Consider the following 12,338-nt stretch of genomic DNA (forward strand, 5'->3'; position numbering starts at 1 on the left):
TACAAAACATATTTTATCAAGGCTGCTTGCATTAGTAAGCAGCAATTGCATCTGTCACACCTCTGGCTGTTGCCTTTATCTCAAGAAGCCAGTGAAAGGGCATGAGACGAATGCAGGCCAGAAATCACCTTCACGCCCTGCTTCGACCGGCAACCCTCAATCACCAGGTCGCTGCCACGGCACAGTCCCAGGGCTGGCAGCTGGCAGGGCCATTCGGCTGCCCGGGCCACAACTGGCACGGGCCTCCGGAGGCACACAAAGTGGCGAGATGCCCTGCAGCCTGGCTAATTTGTTTAACGCCCCTTCAGACCACACTGCACCTCTGAACCCAGCGCGTCGCCCCAGCAGCATCACAGGTCTTCAGAGAAAGGACGGGTGGTGAGGTGAGAGATGAAAGAGGAGGATGGATGGAGGAGCACTGGAGGATGGACTGTGGAAAACACCTCTTCACCACAGCTTTGCTCCAGGGTGTAAGGCCTGTATTTTCTGGTAGAAAGCAATCCTTGATAATAAAATGACATTTTGTCCACAATGACATTAAAATAGACCTGACAACAGAAACATCTTTTTTAGTTTGTTTGTTTTCCATATATTAGGGATGTACCATTATAAGCGGGGATTAGCCTGCTGAACAGCACAGTGCTCTGTAGTATTACACTCTAGCAGCAAAGTGTCTCCTGCAGGGGGTAAAACATTCACCGTGGAGATAAGTTCTGTCCAGTTCTTCAGGCAGATAGACCAGCAACATGCTCAGGAGCATTCATTTAGTAGTTATGCATGGGAGACGCGGATGAAAGGCATTAATACAATCTTGGAAAAGAACTGTTTCTTGTAAATTTGTGGTAGTAGCAAAATACTCCTAGGACTGGCGCGTGCAATGGGGAAAAGGCCTATCTATCTGGTTTGCGCTCTACATGCCACAGATCAAAATAAAACTGAACAAGGAAACCCACTAGACTGGCCTGAAGGTCCCTGAAACCCTGGTGAGGCTGAGCTCCATCCTGGCCTCAACCTGAGGTGCAGGAGTTGACTGCTGTGTAACTTCTTCAGCACCAGAGCAGCTGGATTGAATGGTATTTCCTTGGGTGAGGGAGGGAAACATGAGGAAAGGATCCAGTAGCCATTGGAGATGTAAAATTAAAATGAATTTTGGTCATTTTAATAAATATATATCAAGGAAATCTCACTTTACTACAACAACACATTAGTATACAAGCATCTAATATTTAAGCTTAAAACATCAAGTGTTTATCAAATATTGGAAAAGAGCAGACATTACTAGACTACCTGGGTATAACACAAGAAAAATCATTTTTTTTTAATTGGTCCTTGTGGACAAATGTCTAAATGATGATCCTACTCATACACTGTATGAATGAGATCTATATTTAATATTATTATTATTAATAAAAAAGCTTCTGTCTTGGAGAAATCAGGTGGGATTTGCACTTTCTTTATCTGTCATTCTTCACAGCGATAACCCTTACACACCTGCCAGTTCCCACTCACACGACGGCGCAAAGGTTATCACTGAGTTACATCCTAGATGTTCTCCTGGGGTCACCTTGGCTGGGAGGGGGGACCACTTTCCTGCGACCACTGCACTTAACTCATAAAAGCTGCCTGGGCTGCAAACCTGACCGTGGGGTGTGCATGCTGCCCAACCTAACCATGGCCCACTAGGACCAAGGCTGAGCTGTGAAGCCCTGGTGCTCTGCGAGGCGCCCAGCTTGGCCACAACCCACAGACCTGCCAATGCTTTGGTGCCACTGGCTCCGGCACCGCACCAGGGACAGCCTGGGGACAGGACCCCTGGGTGCCTACGTGGAAGTGAATGTTCCCACTGGACATGAACTGAGGTGGGAAGGTGTCACTTGGATCTGTGATTCTGTGGGAACAGGCAGCTATTATGAGTCCACTGTGGCTTGGATGTGGCTACTTTGCCGAGCACATCCTGCAGGTTGTTATGGGGACTGTGGGAACTAATTAATTTGGTAGATCTAAGACCCACAATACTCTCTGTCCAACCCCAACAAATGCCTTCTGGGCATTTTAAACAGCACACTTTTGGAATCAATCTACCTACGGATGACTAAACGTTGTCCTTAGCCACTGAAATCTCAGCTCATTTCTCCAAAATGTTCTTTTTTAAAATTAAAACCCTTACATTCATTCAGATAAAATCATGTTTATCGCCACATTATTGATTAACTAACATTGTGCTTTTTGTTTCCTGTTGTTGTCTTTTTTAAATCAACAGCAAAAGTAATATAAAAACTCCCGCATGCTTTTGCAATCTAAAAGAGAGGAATTATGCGAAACAGAATAAAGTATAAAACATGCCACTGGTTCATGAACTTCATTATACGAAGAAGGAAATAAAAGAGCCCCAGCAACAGACAGTTGCCATAGAAACACTCAAGCATCGAATGCTTGTTTACAAGAGACATCTCTCTATTGTTTCTTAAATCCCTTCCTAAGGATGGCAAATCAAAAAGCAATTGAGCATCAAAAAGGAAGAACAGAGATGTTTGAATAGGAAGTTGAACTCAGTACTTCAAAGGTTAAAGGTTTCTAATAATATTGATCCACCCTGTGTTGTTGTGTTGTTTGTTTTTTTTGTGTTTTTTTTTTTTTTTTCCTCTGCTTAGGTTAAATCCCTGCTGTATCACTGATTTATACTTAATTTTCACGCTGGCAAAAATTAAGACAAAAAGTAAGGCACCAAAAAAAAAACCTGCCCTGTATAACAACAAGCCTCATTAGTTACTACAGCCGAGGTGAAAACGTGCAAGTACTTGAGCTGCATGTTGTGTTTCTGATTAAGATCCCATAAACAGGTTATTTCCTTATGCTATGTCCCATTTTGTCAGTTGAACGAGACGCTGAATCCAGGAATTCAGAAGTATCAATACAAAATGTAAGGATGGTTTATTCCCAGTCCACATAGCCAGTCCTTTGTCAGAACAAACACCGAGTTACAAGGAGCACATCACCCTTGCTGGTAGCATCAATTTGTTTACCAGACTTCTAATTCCTTAGTAAACAGAATGGAGGTTCTTCTTAATTAATGGCAGACTTCTTGGGGGCGGGGATGTATAAAACGATATGTTTTCCCCATCTGGCTGATTGGTATTTTCAGTAACAAAAGCTGCACCATAGCCACACAGACTACAGTGCTAAGCGGTAACGCAACTGCGTTCTTTATGATAGTCTCCATACTTATAAATAGCCCGCTGATGCAGATCATAGCGACGCTCTCTGCAATCTGCTCTCCAGTCATTTAAAACTACGTGTAATGTTTGTGGCATGATTGTATCATTTGTAGAAAACTATAAAAAATCCATTCAAAATAAAAATCTGATAGACAAACGAACATGCTGCGCATGCTTCAATGGAGCAAGAAAGATGCCTCATATTTTACTTCCTTTGCTGCAGCACATTTTATTACTTGGTAAAGATTCCTTTTTCCTTAAGCATTTTTTCCAAGATTCACTTCCGTTGCTCTTGTCATTACATCCAGTCTCAAAATAGTCATAAAATTTGCCTTTACATTCGGGAGCATGGGTGCCTCTTACAGGTTCACAGTTTAGGGGGGCACTGTCTCGCTCAGGTTCGTTACTGCCTTTCTCGTCAGCAAATTTTGCCTTTTCCTGATTACCGTGAGGCCTGCCATTGGTGACGAATATTTCGTTAGCGGGTATCTGGTCGTCGCTCCTGTAAGAAGGGGCACTGCCAATGTCATAATCCACCTGCTGGGAACAGCTGGGCAAAGAAATGGGGGAAGAGGAGGAGGAAGAGGAGGAAGTATTTTCTGTACTGGCACTGACCGAGTAGGGTAGGTTTAAATAGTGACTGCCACACTCTTGATAGAAGCAGCACGTGTGGATCTTCTCGTACTCCTCCTTGGCCATGCGGAGACGTTTTCTGTACGGACAGTCCTGAGGCACGAACCACTCCTGTGGTGAGGTGCCACCAAAGGAGCAAGCAGAGAAGCACCAGTTGTTCTGCATGATGATTTCTCCGTGGATTCGCTTCATTAAGTTGTTGATGAGGACGGATCTCCGCAGGTAGACTTCAGGGTCGTCAATGAACTTCAGCTTTTCCAAAGACATGTAAAGAATATGGGCCCGCTCCTCAAACACTGAGATTGTCTGAAAATGCAAAAGACAGAAGATACAGAACTGAAGTCAACCAGTTTTGCTCCAGGCAAGAGAAAGAAAATGAAGCATAGTATTCACTCCATGTCACTGCTTTTCTCATCCTCTTTCTCAAGCACCTAGAAGTGGCTTCCCATTTTGCACACCCGCATGACTGGGGACCTGCTTTTTCTTGTCCACAGAACACCCCGGGCTGAGGTGTAACCCCGTTATACACCCAGAGGCACAAACCCAGGGTGGGAGAGTGAAATCCCAATCTGGCTCTTTACTTGCATCTGGGGCTTAATCATAAATTTGTAGTGCAGTTTTGCTCCAGTCATGGGGGGGCTCTTTGATGTAAGCGGACCCGATCCCATCCCCTGTGGAGCTTTACAGAGCCCTGAAGCCAGGTGAAGGTCCCTCCATGTGGCCTCTCTGCAGCACGGACCGCCAGAGGTTTGTGAGACGTGGCCGGCAGCAAGTGCCGGAGCAGCTAATCCACCGCCAGCGGGAGAGGCCCTCCAACCAGGAGGCCTCCACATGCCATGCTCTCGACCACTGCTCTTGTGTACAAAAACGCAAGCAGGGAGGGAGGCAGGGAAAAACCCATCTCAAAGCATTGCAGCATCTGGAGAGCAGCTGCTGGCCCGCACACTACACCCTGCGCTCCATGGGACCGAAGGGAATGCGGGTAGGCAGGGACAAGGTCAGGAAACGAAGAGGGGATGGGGATTTGCAGAAATCCTGGCCAGGAGCCTGCAGATTCGTTCCCCCTGCCACGGTCCTTCCAGGACTCCCTTTCTCGGCACTGGCAGCGGGAGCAGGTTACTGCCCCCGGGAGGCCCTGGGATCTGCACTGTAATCGCTACCCTGGGAATCAAAATAGAGAGGGGGTAATGCACGCTACTGTAAGCAGCATTAACTAATTTTCATTTTTAGTAAGAATTTGGTTTGCGTAGGAGGAGAGAAGCACATCACAAAGAGAGGCTGCTCTAAATCCCCCCCATCTGTGGCTTGATCATTCTTCCCTTTCCCACATGGTTACAGCATTTTTGCAGAGTGGAAGTCGTAGCTATGAGGACTGAAAGCGCTTAAAGCACAGCTGCTTTTCACATCCATTCAGCTCTCCTCAGCCCTCCAGCTCTTTCCACAGCCTGGGCCTGGCTGCAGGGCTCAGAAGCAGCACAGCGCCTCGTAAAAACAAAAATTGGCCATGTTTCCAAGCAAGTTCACAGCCGAAGCTCTTCTTTGTTAGAGAGAATAATTCTCTATAATAAAAGACCCATTTTGAATTATATTAACCCTACAGGTTAACCTGCGTCCTTTACATGTGCTGTAGTAACTGACAGGGAACCCTTAAAAGCCTTGAGCACGCAAGGATCATCCTGGAGAGAGGCCCTGGAGAGCCACCAGCAGGAACCAGTCATCAGAGGCCTTCTACCACGAGTGGTCACCAGCAGCCCTGGAGATGGGCATTGGGGCCTACGGGACAAACCACCGGAGAGTGTAATGCTCTCCTTGCTGGGCAGAGGAGGCACAGAAAGCGTACAAAATTCAAAATAATCTGGGGGGAATCCTCCCTCCCCCAGATCTCTGGGTTGCAAAGTAGGGGGGATATCTGTGCTGGACAGCAGGGCCTGGTGGCCCAGGGTTTCTGGCGTGATAGGTGTCTACAACAGCCCAGGAGTCTGAGACAGGCCTCTCTCGCCAACACCTCTACAATGCTTTTAGGTGCTATTAGAAAGGGACAGGCAATGACTCCTCTGCTTTGTGAGGAAAATAATCACTAATGCAAAAAATCCACCAATCTATCCAAGGAAAAAACTGGCCGAAATCAGAGAAAGGTGTGACACGTGGGAGACACGCTTGCTGAATGTAGGCCATTTTTTGCCACCCTCGTTGCTCTCTTCATTGCTCCGGGTGCAGACCGAGCACCTTCTGTAGTTAACGGTGGGGCAGTTTTCCACCTGCCGGTCAATCACTTATTCCCAGCTGAGGCTCTTCGTAGCTGAAAATTCCTTCGGCTGCTCTAAGGTCCAGCTCAACGTTATGGCCGGCTTCTCCTCCAGGACAGCAGTCGGGGCTGACCTCCCCACCCGGCACCATGGCAGGGGAGAGGCACTACACCCTCCACTCGTCCCGGGAGGTTGACTCCACGGTGTAGGGAAAGGTCATGGAGGAGCCTCAGTGCTCTGCACCTAGTGTCCATCTCCGGGGCTCTGGCGGCACTGCCACCTTCTGCGAGCGGGGCTTCCAGCAGAGCGGGGCGCATCCTGTCCTCTCCACCTGCACCAGTGACGGGGCAGTGCTGGGACCCGGTGGGATGCTGCGAGGCAGGGGGGGTGTCCTGGGGGTGTCCCAGGGGTGTCCCAGGGCACAGGACATCCTCAAGCACGTCAGTCCCGGTGTTGGGCTCCTCACAGGGCTGCACCCCTGGCGAACAAGAGCACCATGTCTCCCAGAAAAAAAGTCAGATTTCAATTTACGTATTCACCGGCCTGGGAAACGGCTGCTCTAATCCCTCCCTTGACGGCTTTCGTTAAAAAAAAAGAAAAATTCTTTCACTTACTAATCTGTTCTTTCGGAGTTATTAGCTTTTTAATAAACAGGATTAAATACCGAAGGAGCTCGTACTCCCTTTTCGAGTCATTCTGCGTCTCCAGAGGCTCTCTAGCCCATCTGGGGCACAGGGAACCTGCTGGTATTTTCTCCCCTGCAAAAAGTTTGGAGTGAATGGGGAATTGTGGGCCCTTCTTATTTACTTTCGTTCTTCATTTCTGGTGTTCAAACCCTACAGAACTGCTTCTGTACGCATGGTATAAACTATCTAAGAACAAAAGAATCTGGAAAAAAAAAAGTTATTCTGAGCATTGACACTTAGAGTTGTTATAAATGCAGAAACGCCTTTGCTTCCTAGGCAGTTTGCTGACAATAAAACAATAAATGTGAGCAAGCGACAACTATTTGTTTCTGGGCAAACAGCTGGATCGCTCCCTAATTTCAGCAGAGTATTTCAGCCTTCTGGAAACGGGTCAATGACTGGTGCTAAGCCTCTGAAACTCGGGGTGAAAATAACGGCTATGAGAAAACATACTTTATGCGCACAGCTGCCGAGCGGTGGATGGAAATCCTCTTCTTCCACATATTTCCTTTTAAAGTATGTGATCTTGGATGTCGCTACAGGATCTGAAATTCCCCTGTAATGCGATCCTGCGGGCAATAAATCAGACAGGACAAACGACACGCGGTTTGCCGGAGGTCCTCCAACCCAAATCCTTTTTTTCCCGATGAGGGGAGCCCGCTGCCGGGGCTGCGAGTGGGGAGAGGGGACAGGACGGGATGGGGGGCCGTGGGATGGGATGGGGGGCACACGGGACAGGATGGGGCAGGGTGGGGGGCCATAGGATGAGATAGGACAGGATGAGGGGCCACGGGATGGGACGGGGGGGCACATGGGGTGGGACGGGACGGGATGGGGGGCCACGGGACGGGACGGGATGGGCACGGGACGGGACGGGACCTACCTGAGGAGGGGGTCCCGGTGGCTGGCGGTGCCGGAGCGGTGCCGGGGGCTGCGGTGGCGGTGGCGGTGCCGGTGGCGGTGCGGCCGCAGGCGGGCGGCTCCCAGAGGGCTCGGTAGGCGGCGAGGTCGGCGGCTCCCTCGGCGGCGCTGGGGCGGCCCAGCCGCTGCATGGGCAGCACCAGGGTCATGGCGGGGGCCGGATCCTGCGAGCGAAGCGGCGCCGTGAGACCCCGGCCCCAGGACCCCCGGCACCCCCTCCGGACCCCCGACACTCCGGGCACCCCTCCTGCTGGCCGGCCGCCCTCCTGCCGGGCGCCTGTCTGCACTGTTACCATCGCCATCATCATCATATTAATATTATCATTATTATTACTATTAGTACTATTATTACACTATGATTATTTTGCCTTCCCGCGGCCGGAGACGGAGCCGAGCTCTCTGCCACAAAGGGCGCGGGGGCCCCGCTCCCTCCGCCGCCCCCGGCCCCGGCCCCGGCCCCGACCCCGGCCCCATCCCGGACCCCATCCCCGTCCCGTCCCGTCCCGTCCCGTCCCGCCCCGCTCACTCGCTGCCCGGCTCGGCTCACTCGCTGCCCATTCTCCTCCTCCTCCGCAGCTGGCTCTGCCCGGCTCTGCCCCGCCGGGAGCCGCAGCCCGGCACCGGGAGGAGCGGAGGGGGGGGGGGTCGGGGCCGGCCGCCCCCCGGCGCCGGAGGGAGCAAAGTTTGAGCGAGGGGCAGGGGACGAGCCCGCAGCCACCCACTTCTTGGCAGAGAGCGCGGAACAATGCGCCCAGAGCCGGCCCCTCCCTCCCTCTCCTCCTCCTCCTCCTCCTTCTCCTCCTCCTCCTCTCCCCGAGGAAGAGGGATGCGGTTCCCCTTCGCGCAGCCCCCCCGGAGGAAGGCCCGCAGGTGGGCAGGTGGGATCCCAGCGCTGGCTTGCGGTACCGGCTAGAGGCAAAAAAAAAAAAAATGAAAATAAAACAACAAACCGCAGCAGGAGAGGGAGGAAAATAAACCATCCGCATCTGCCGCTTGGCTCCCCAAGTCCGGGAGGGAGGCACGGGGCTGCTGCTGGGCTCGGGTTTTCGGCTCCCGCACCCGCGGGGCTGCCCCCCTGCGCCCCACCGAGGCAGAAAATGGGAGAGGAAGGGAAGCAGGCTGAAATCCCCCAGCCTTCTGCCCCAGTAAAGGCCACCCTGCAGATGTACTGGAAGACGCCCAAGCCCCTTCCTCCTCATCGATGTATTATTTTGTAGCTTTAAACATGCTTACGAGCAAGGAAACCTGCCCTGTGTGAGACCCTCTGACATTTTCTCTCACGTTAATGCCCTCTTGCTTTCCCTGGGCAAAGAAAGAACGAGGCAGGGAATGACGAGCCACCAGGGAGGTAACCCGTGGCACAGCCGAGGTCCTGCATTTATTCCCCGCACCTTCTGTTTCCAGCTGAGTCCCGACGCACGGAAAGACTGCTCAAAACCACAAGTGGGTCAGGGCCAAAAGAAACAGCTGAGAAGCAGCTCAAAAGTCATGCATTTTGTGGCTGAAAAGGTTGGGCTGCTGTTAGAAAGCACCCATGGACTCTCCTCGTTAATCTGTGCCGAGGAATCGCTCCCAGGGAGACATCAATCTTCTGATGTTGGCCTGATGTCAACACTCAGTGCTCGTCCTTGGAGAGTAAGGGCTGGAAGAAACTCACCGCTGCGCTGGGAAAGTCAGGATTTCTTTGCTCCTAATGAGTTCAGCATCCCTTTGTGGAATTCTTTTATGAGAACAAAATTGGACTCGGAGCTGTCGACCATGCATTTTGTTACCATATTTCATCACAAGTAAGTCTTTCTGCGCTTAAGCAGAAACACACAGGAAGGAAGGAAGGAAGGAAGGAAGTGTTGGGATGCCTTCTGCACACTGCTGCTGATTTATCTCGAAAAAACTGACTTCTCTGGACAGCCTGTAAAGTAAATGAACTGCTTCTGCTATTTACAACATGCAAAATTAATAGAGGCAGGCCAGTTAACTTCCATAAACAGCTACTGTCCATGCACATTCGCCGTGTTTCCAAATGGAATAAAACCGAGGCATAAATAATAGAGCTTTCCGAGGAAGAAAAAAGAAAAGGAAAACCAAAACCCCAAACCAAGCTTGTGGGTCTGGGCGTGCTTTACAAAGCTGCAGAGGTGGCACTCAGCTACAAAATAAGCCCCATTTTGTAGCAGAGGAATTGTTTCAGTGCAGGGAAGCAGAGAACCAGCCTTTTTAAGAGGCTCCTGACGCTGGGCATGCTATTTGCTCTTGTTTGATTTTCAGAAGCGCTCACTGCCAGCTGCTGCAAATGAGTGGGAAGGGAGCTGCGGGTACACAGCACGTCGGCAATCAGCCTCCTGCAAGGTGACGCTGGACACCGCAGAACCGAGAGCCTGAAGCACGAGGGGATGTTTCTGAGGCAGTGTGGCTGCACCCAGCCCAGAAACAGGACCTCTGGCTTTGCTGTGGGAGCTGCCGTGCCGTTTCTCCCCGTTACGGGCAGCAAAATCCCCTCCTGAGCGTTTTGCCAGAAGTCACACAGCAAATCAGTGTCAGAGCCAGAACGAGAGCCAGATCACATCATCCCCCAGCCACAAGCCCAACCCATTTATAATACATTATCGTATGCAATGGAGGGATTTCATCAAAAATCCCATTCATTTCAATGAGACTTTGCAGAACAGCACACGCATTGTTGCATTTCCATTAACACCACTGGAAATAAAGGATGAAAGATGTACGTTTGAGCATACAATACATTTACTATACAAAATCACAGCGAAAGGTTGACACTCGGGGCTGGATTCAATTTTGAAAAAGCCATTTGGGAGCCTTGTGTGGGCTTCAGTGGCATGGAAGCCAGGCAGGGCTTTTTATTGAACCCAGCCCTCCATCCTTAGGCTACCACAATTTTTCCATTTTGCCAGCCAAATGCACGCAGTGCGAGGACACCCTGAGGCACATGCAGCAGCCCGAAGGTTAAAACGTCAAACTTTTTCCGTACGCAGCTTTACACAGCAAGACTACTACGCATTGCTGCTCTACTCCATTTGCTGGGTTTTCTCTCACTATTCCTCCAGAGCCATTATGATGTTAATGAGAGAACTGTAATGATGCCATTCACATTATAACAAGCCTGATGCTATGTCAGTGAAAAGGGCTTTTTATACACTTCCAGAATGCCTCAAAAAAAAAAACAAACTTAAATATAAAATGCTTGTTACCATAATGCTGCAGGTCTTACAAGATCAAGAAAGACAGGGGAATAGACTTAGGATGGCCATTCCTTTCCTAACCCCTGGGTTTGCACCCAAGCGCTGCGGAGTTAGCACATATTCTGGAGCATTCTCAGTGCACAGCAACGTGGCTTAAGGAGAGACTTATGTCTCCTAGCTGTACGATGCCACTCTTAACATCTGGACTGACGTGCTTAGAAAATATAATTGCCATCAGCTTGGTAGCTGTTCCCTTCCTGGCATTATCTGAAATTCACACCACAGAAGCAATGGGAGTCCCCCGTGGATGAGACCCAGGCCCTAACCAAGCAAGTGGCACCCAGAGAGGAGGAGGGAAAGCCACAATCCAGCACCCAGACCAGTGCAGGAGCACGAAAAGTGACAAAACCAGCCATGCCCTGCACGCACTGTTCCAGCCTCACCTCACTGCTAACTCCCTGCTCTCTGCCACGCAGTTTGGGGGCCCCAACTTCCCTGCCGGAGGGCGGGTGCCCCGTGGGCAGCCACGTTGTGGAGAAGGGCACAGAGGCTCCCAGAGGAAAGCAGTGGATGCATGAGGACACCAGCAGGGACAACGGTGGAATGGTGACAGCTTGGGCAGAGCTGTGACAACCTGGAGTGTGAAATTAAAACCCTGCTGCCGGAGAGGTGGGGGGTGGCTGGGGGCTGACCGCAGCGCTGGATGGAGAAGAGGATGTGGGAGCTCGTGGCTGAGCAGATCGAGCTGGCCGATAGGCCTGGAGCTCGAGGAGGAGGAAGTGAGAAACAGAGATGGGAGATTAGGAGGGCCTTGATTGAAACTGGGTGAAATCTTCTGGGTGGGTGAGCACGGAGCTGCGGTAATGTTATGGAGGAAGCAGTGGGCACACTGGGGACACCGACTCACCGTGCACTGGGGAAATCAAGCCACGGTAAACGAAAGTGAAGAGTCAAAGGTGATCCCTGCACCCAGGGCTCTGGTGGCAAGGGGAAGGGTGAGGCCGCAAGCACTGGGTAAAGAGGAACAGCCCCTAGAATTAGCATTCGGCACATCAGTTGTGCTGAAGTTAATCAGAAACTGAAGTCGGAGTTCCAAGGGGCAGCTGGCAGCAGGAGGCCGCGAGGCTGTGCGGCTCCGGGCTGCAATGGCTTTCTGCTGCCTCAGCCTCACCTGGCTTCAGGAGCACATGTAGCACCGCAAGCGCGATGTGAGGGTGCAGCAAGATGGTTACGGCTGGCCGGAGTCCCCGGGCTGGTCGGGCAGCAGGTCTGGGTGCCAACAGGGTCAGTTCCGCTCCTCAGCCTGCTGAGGTACAGATAAACCACAGGCCTGCCAAGCCCACTGCTTTTCCCTGTATTTCTTGGCCTTCACTTCAGGGAAATTCAAGGAATCCACTGTTTTTTTCTTTCTTTCTTTTTTTTTTTTTCTTCTTTTTTCCT

General features: G+C 50.9%; 1 protein-coding gene across 6 annotated transcripts; it reads right to left on the reverse strand.

Annotated features, from left to right (window-relative positions):
- Positions 1-1,132: 1,132 nt before the first annotated feature.
- SERTAD4 (SERTA domain containing 4) lies at positions 1,133-12,088 on the reverse strand. 6 transcript variants are annotated; one of them, XM_048057769.2, is made up of 4 exons: positions 12,070-12,088; positions 7,664-7,865; positions 7,234-7,349; positions 1,133-4,154 (listed from the first exon to the last, which is right to left on the reverse strand). In XM_048057769.2, the coding sequence occupies exons 2-4, from the start codon at positions 7,848-7,850 to the stop codon at positions 3,414-3,416; spliced, it is 1,044 nt and encodes a 347-aa protein (XP_047913726.2). In that variant the 5' UTR covers positions 7,851-7,865; positions 12,070-12,088; the 3' UTR covers positions 1,133-3,413. The 6 variants fall into 6 exon arrangements, with proteins under 6 accessions (XP_047913726.2, XP_066849856.1, XP_047913721.2 ...); XM_066993755.1 differs by lacking the exon at positions 12,070-12,088 and adding an exon at positions 11,806-11,823; XM_048057764.2 differs by lacking the exon at positions 12,070-12,088 and adding an exon at positions 8,652-8,777.
- Positions 12,089-12,338: the final 250 nt, after the last annotated feature.

Source organism: Anser cygnoides, chromosome 3 (genome assembly GCF_040182565.1).
Source record: "Anser cygnoides isolate HZ-2024a breed goose chromosome 3, Taihu_goose_T2T_genome, whole genome shotgun sequence".
Taxonomy (NCBI): domain Eukaryota; kingdom Metazoa; phylum Chordata; class Aves; order Anseriformes; family Anatidae; genus Anser; species Anser cygnoides.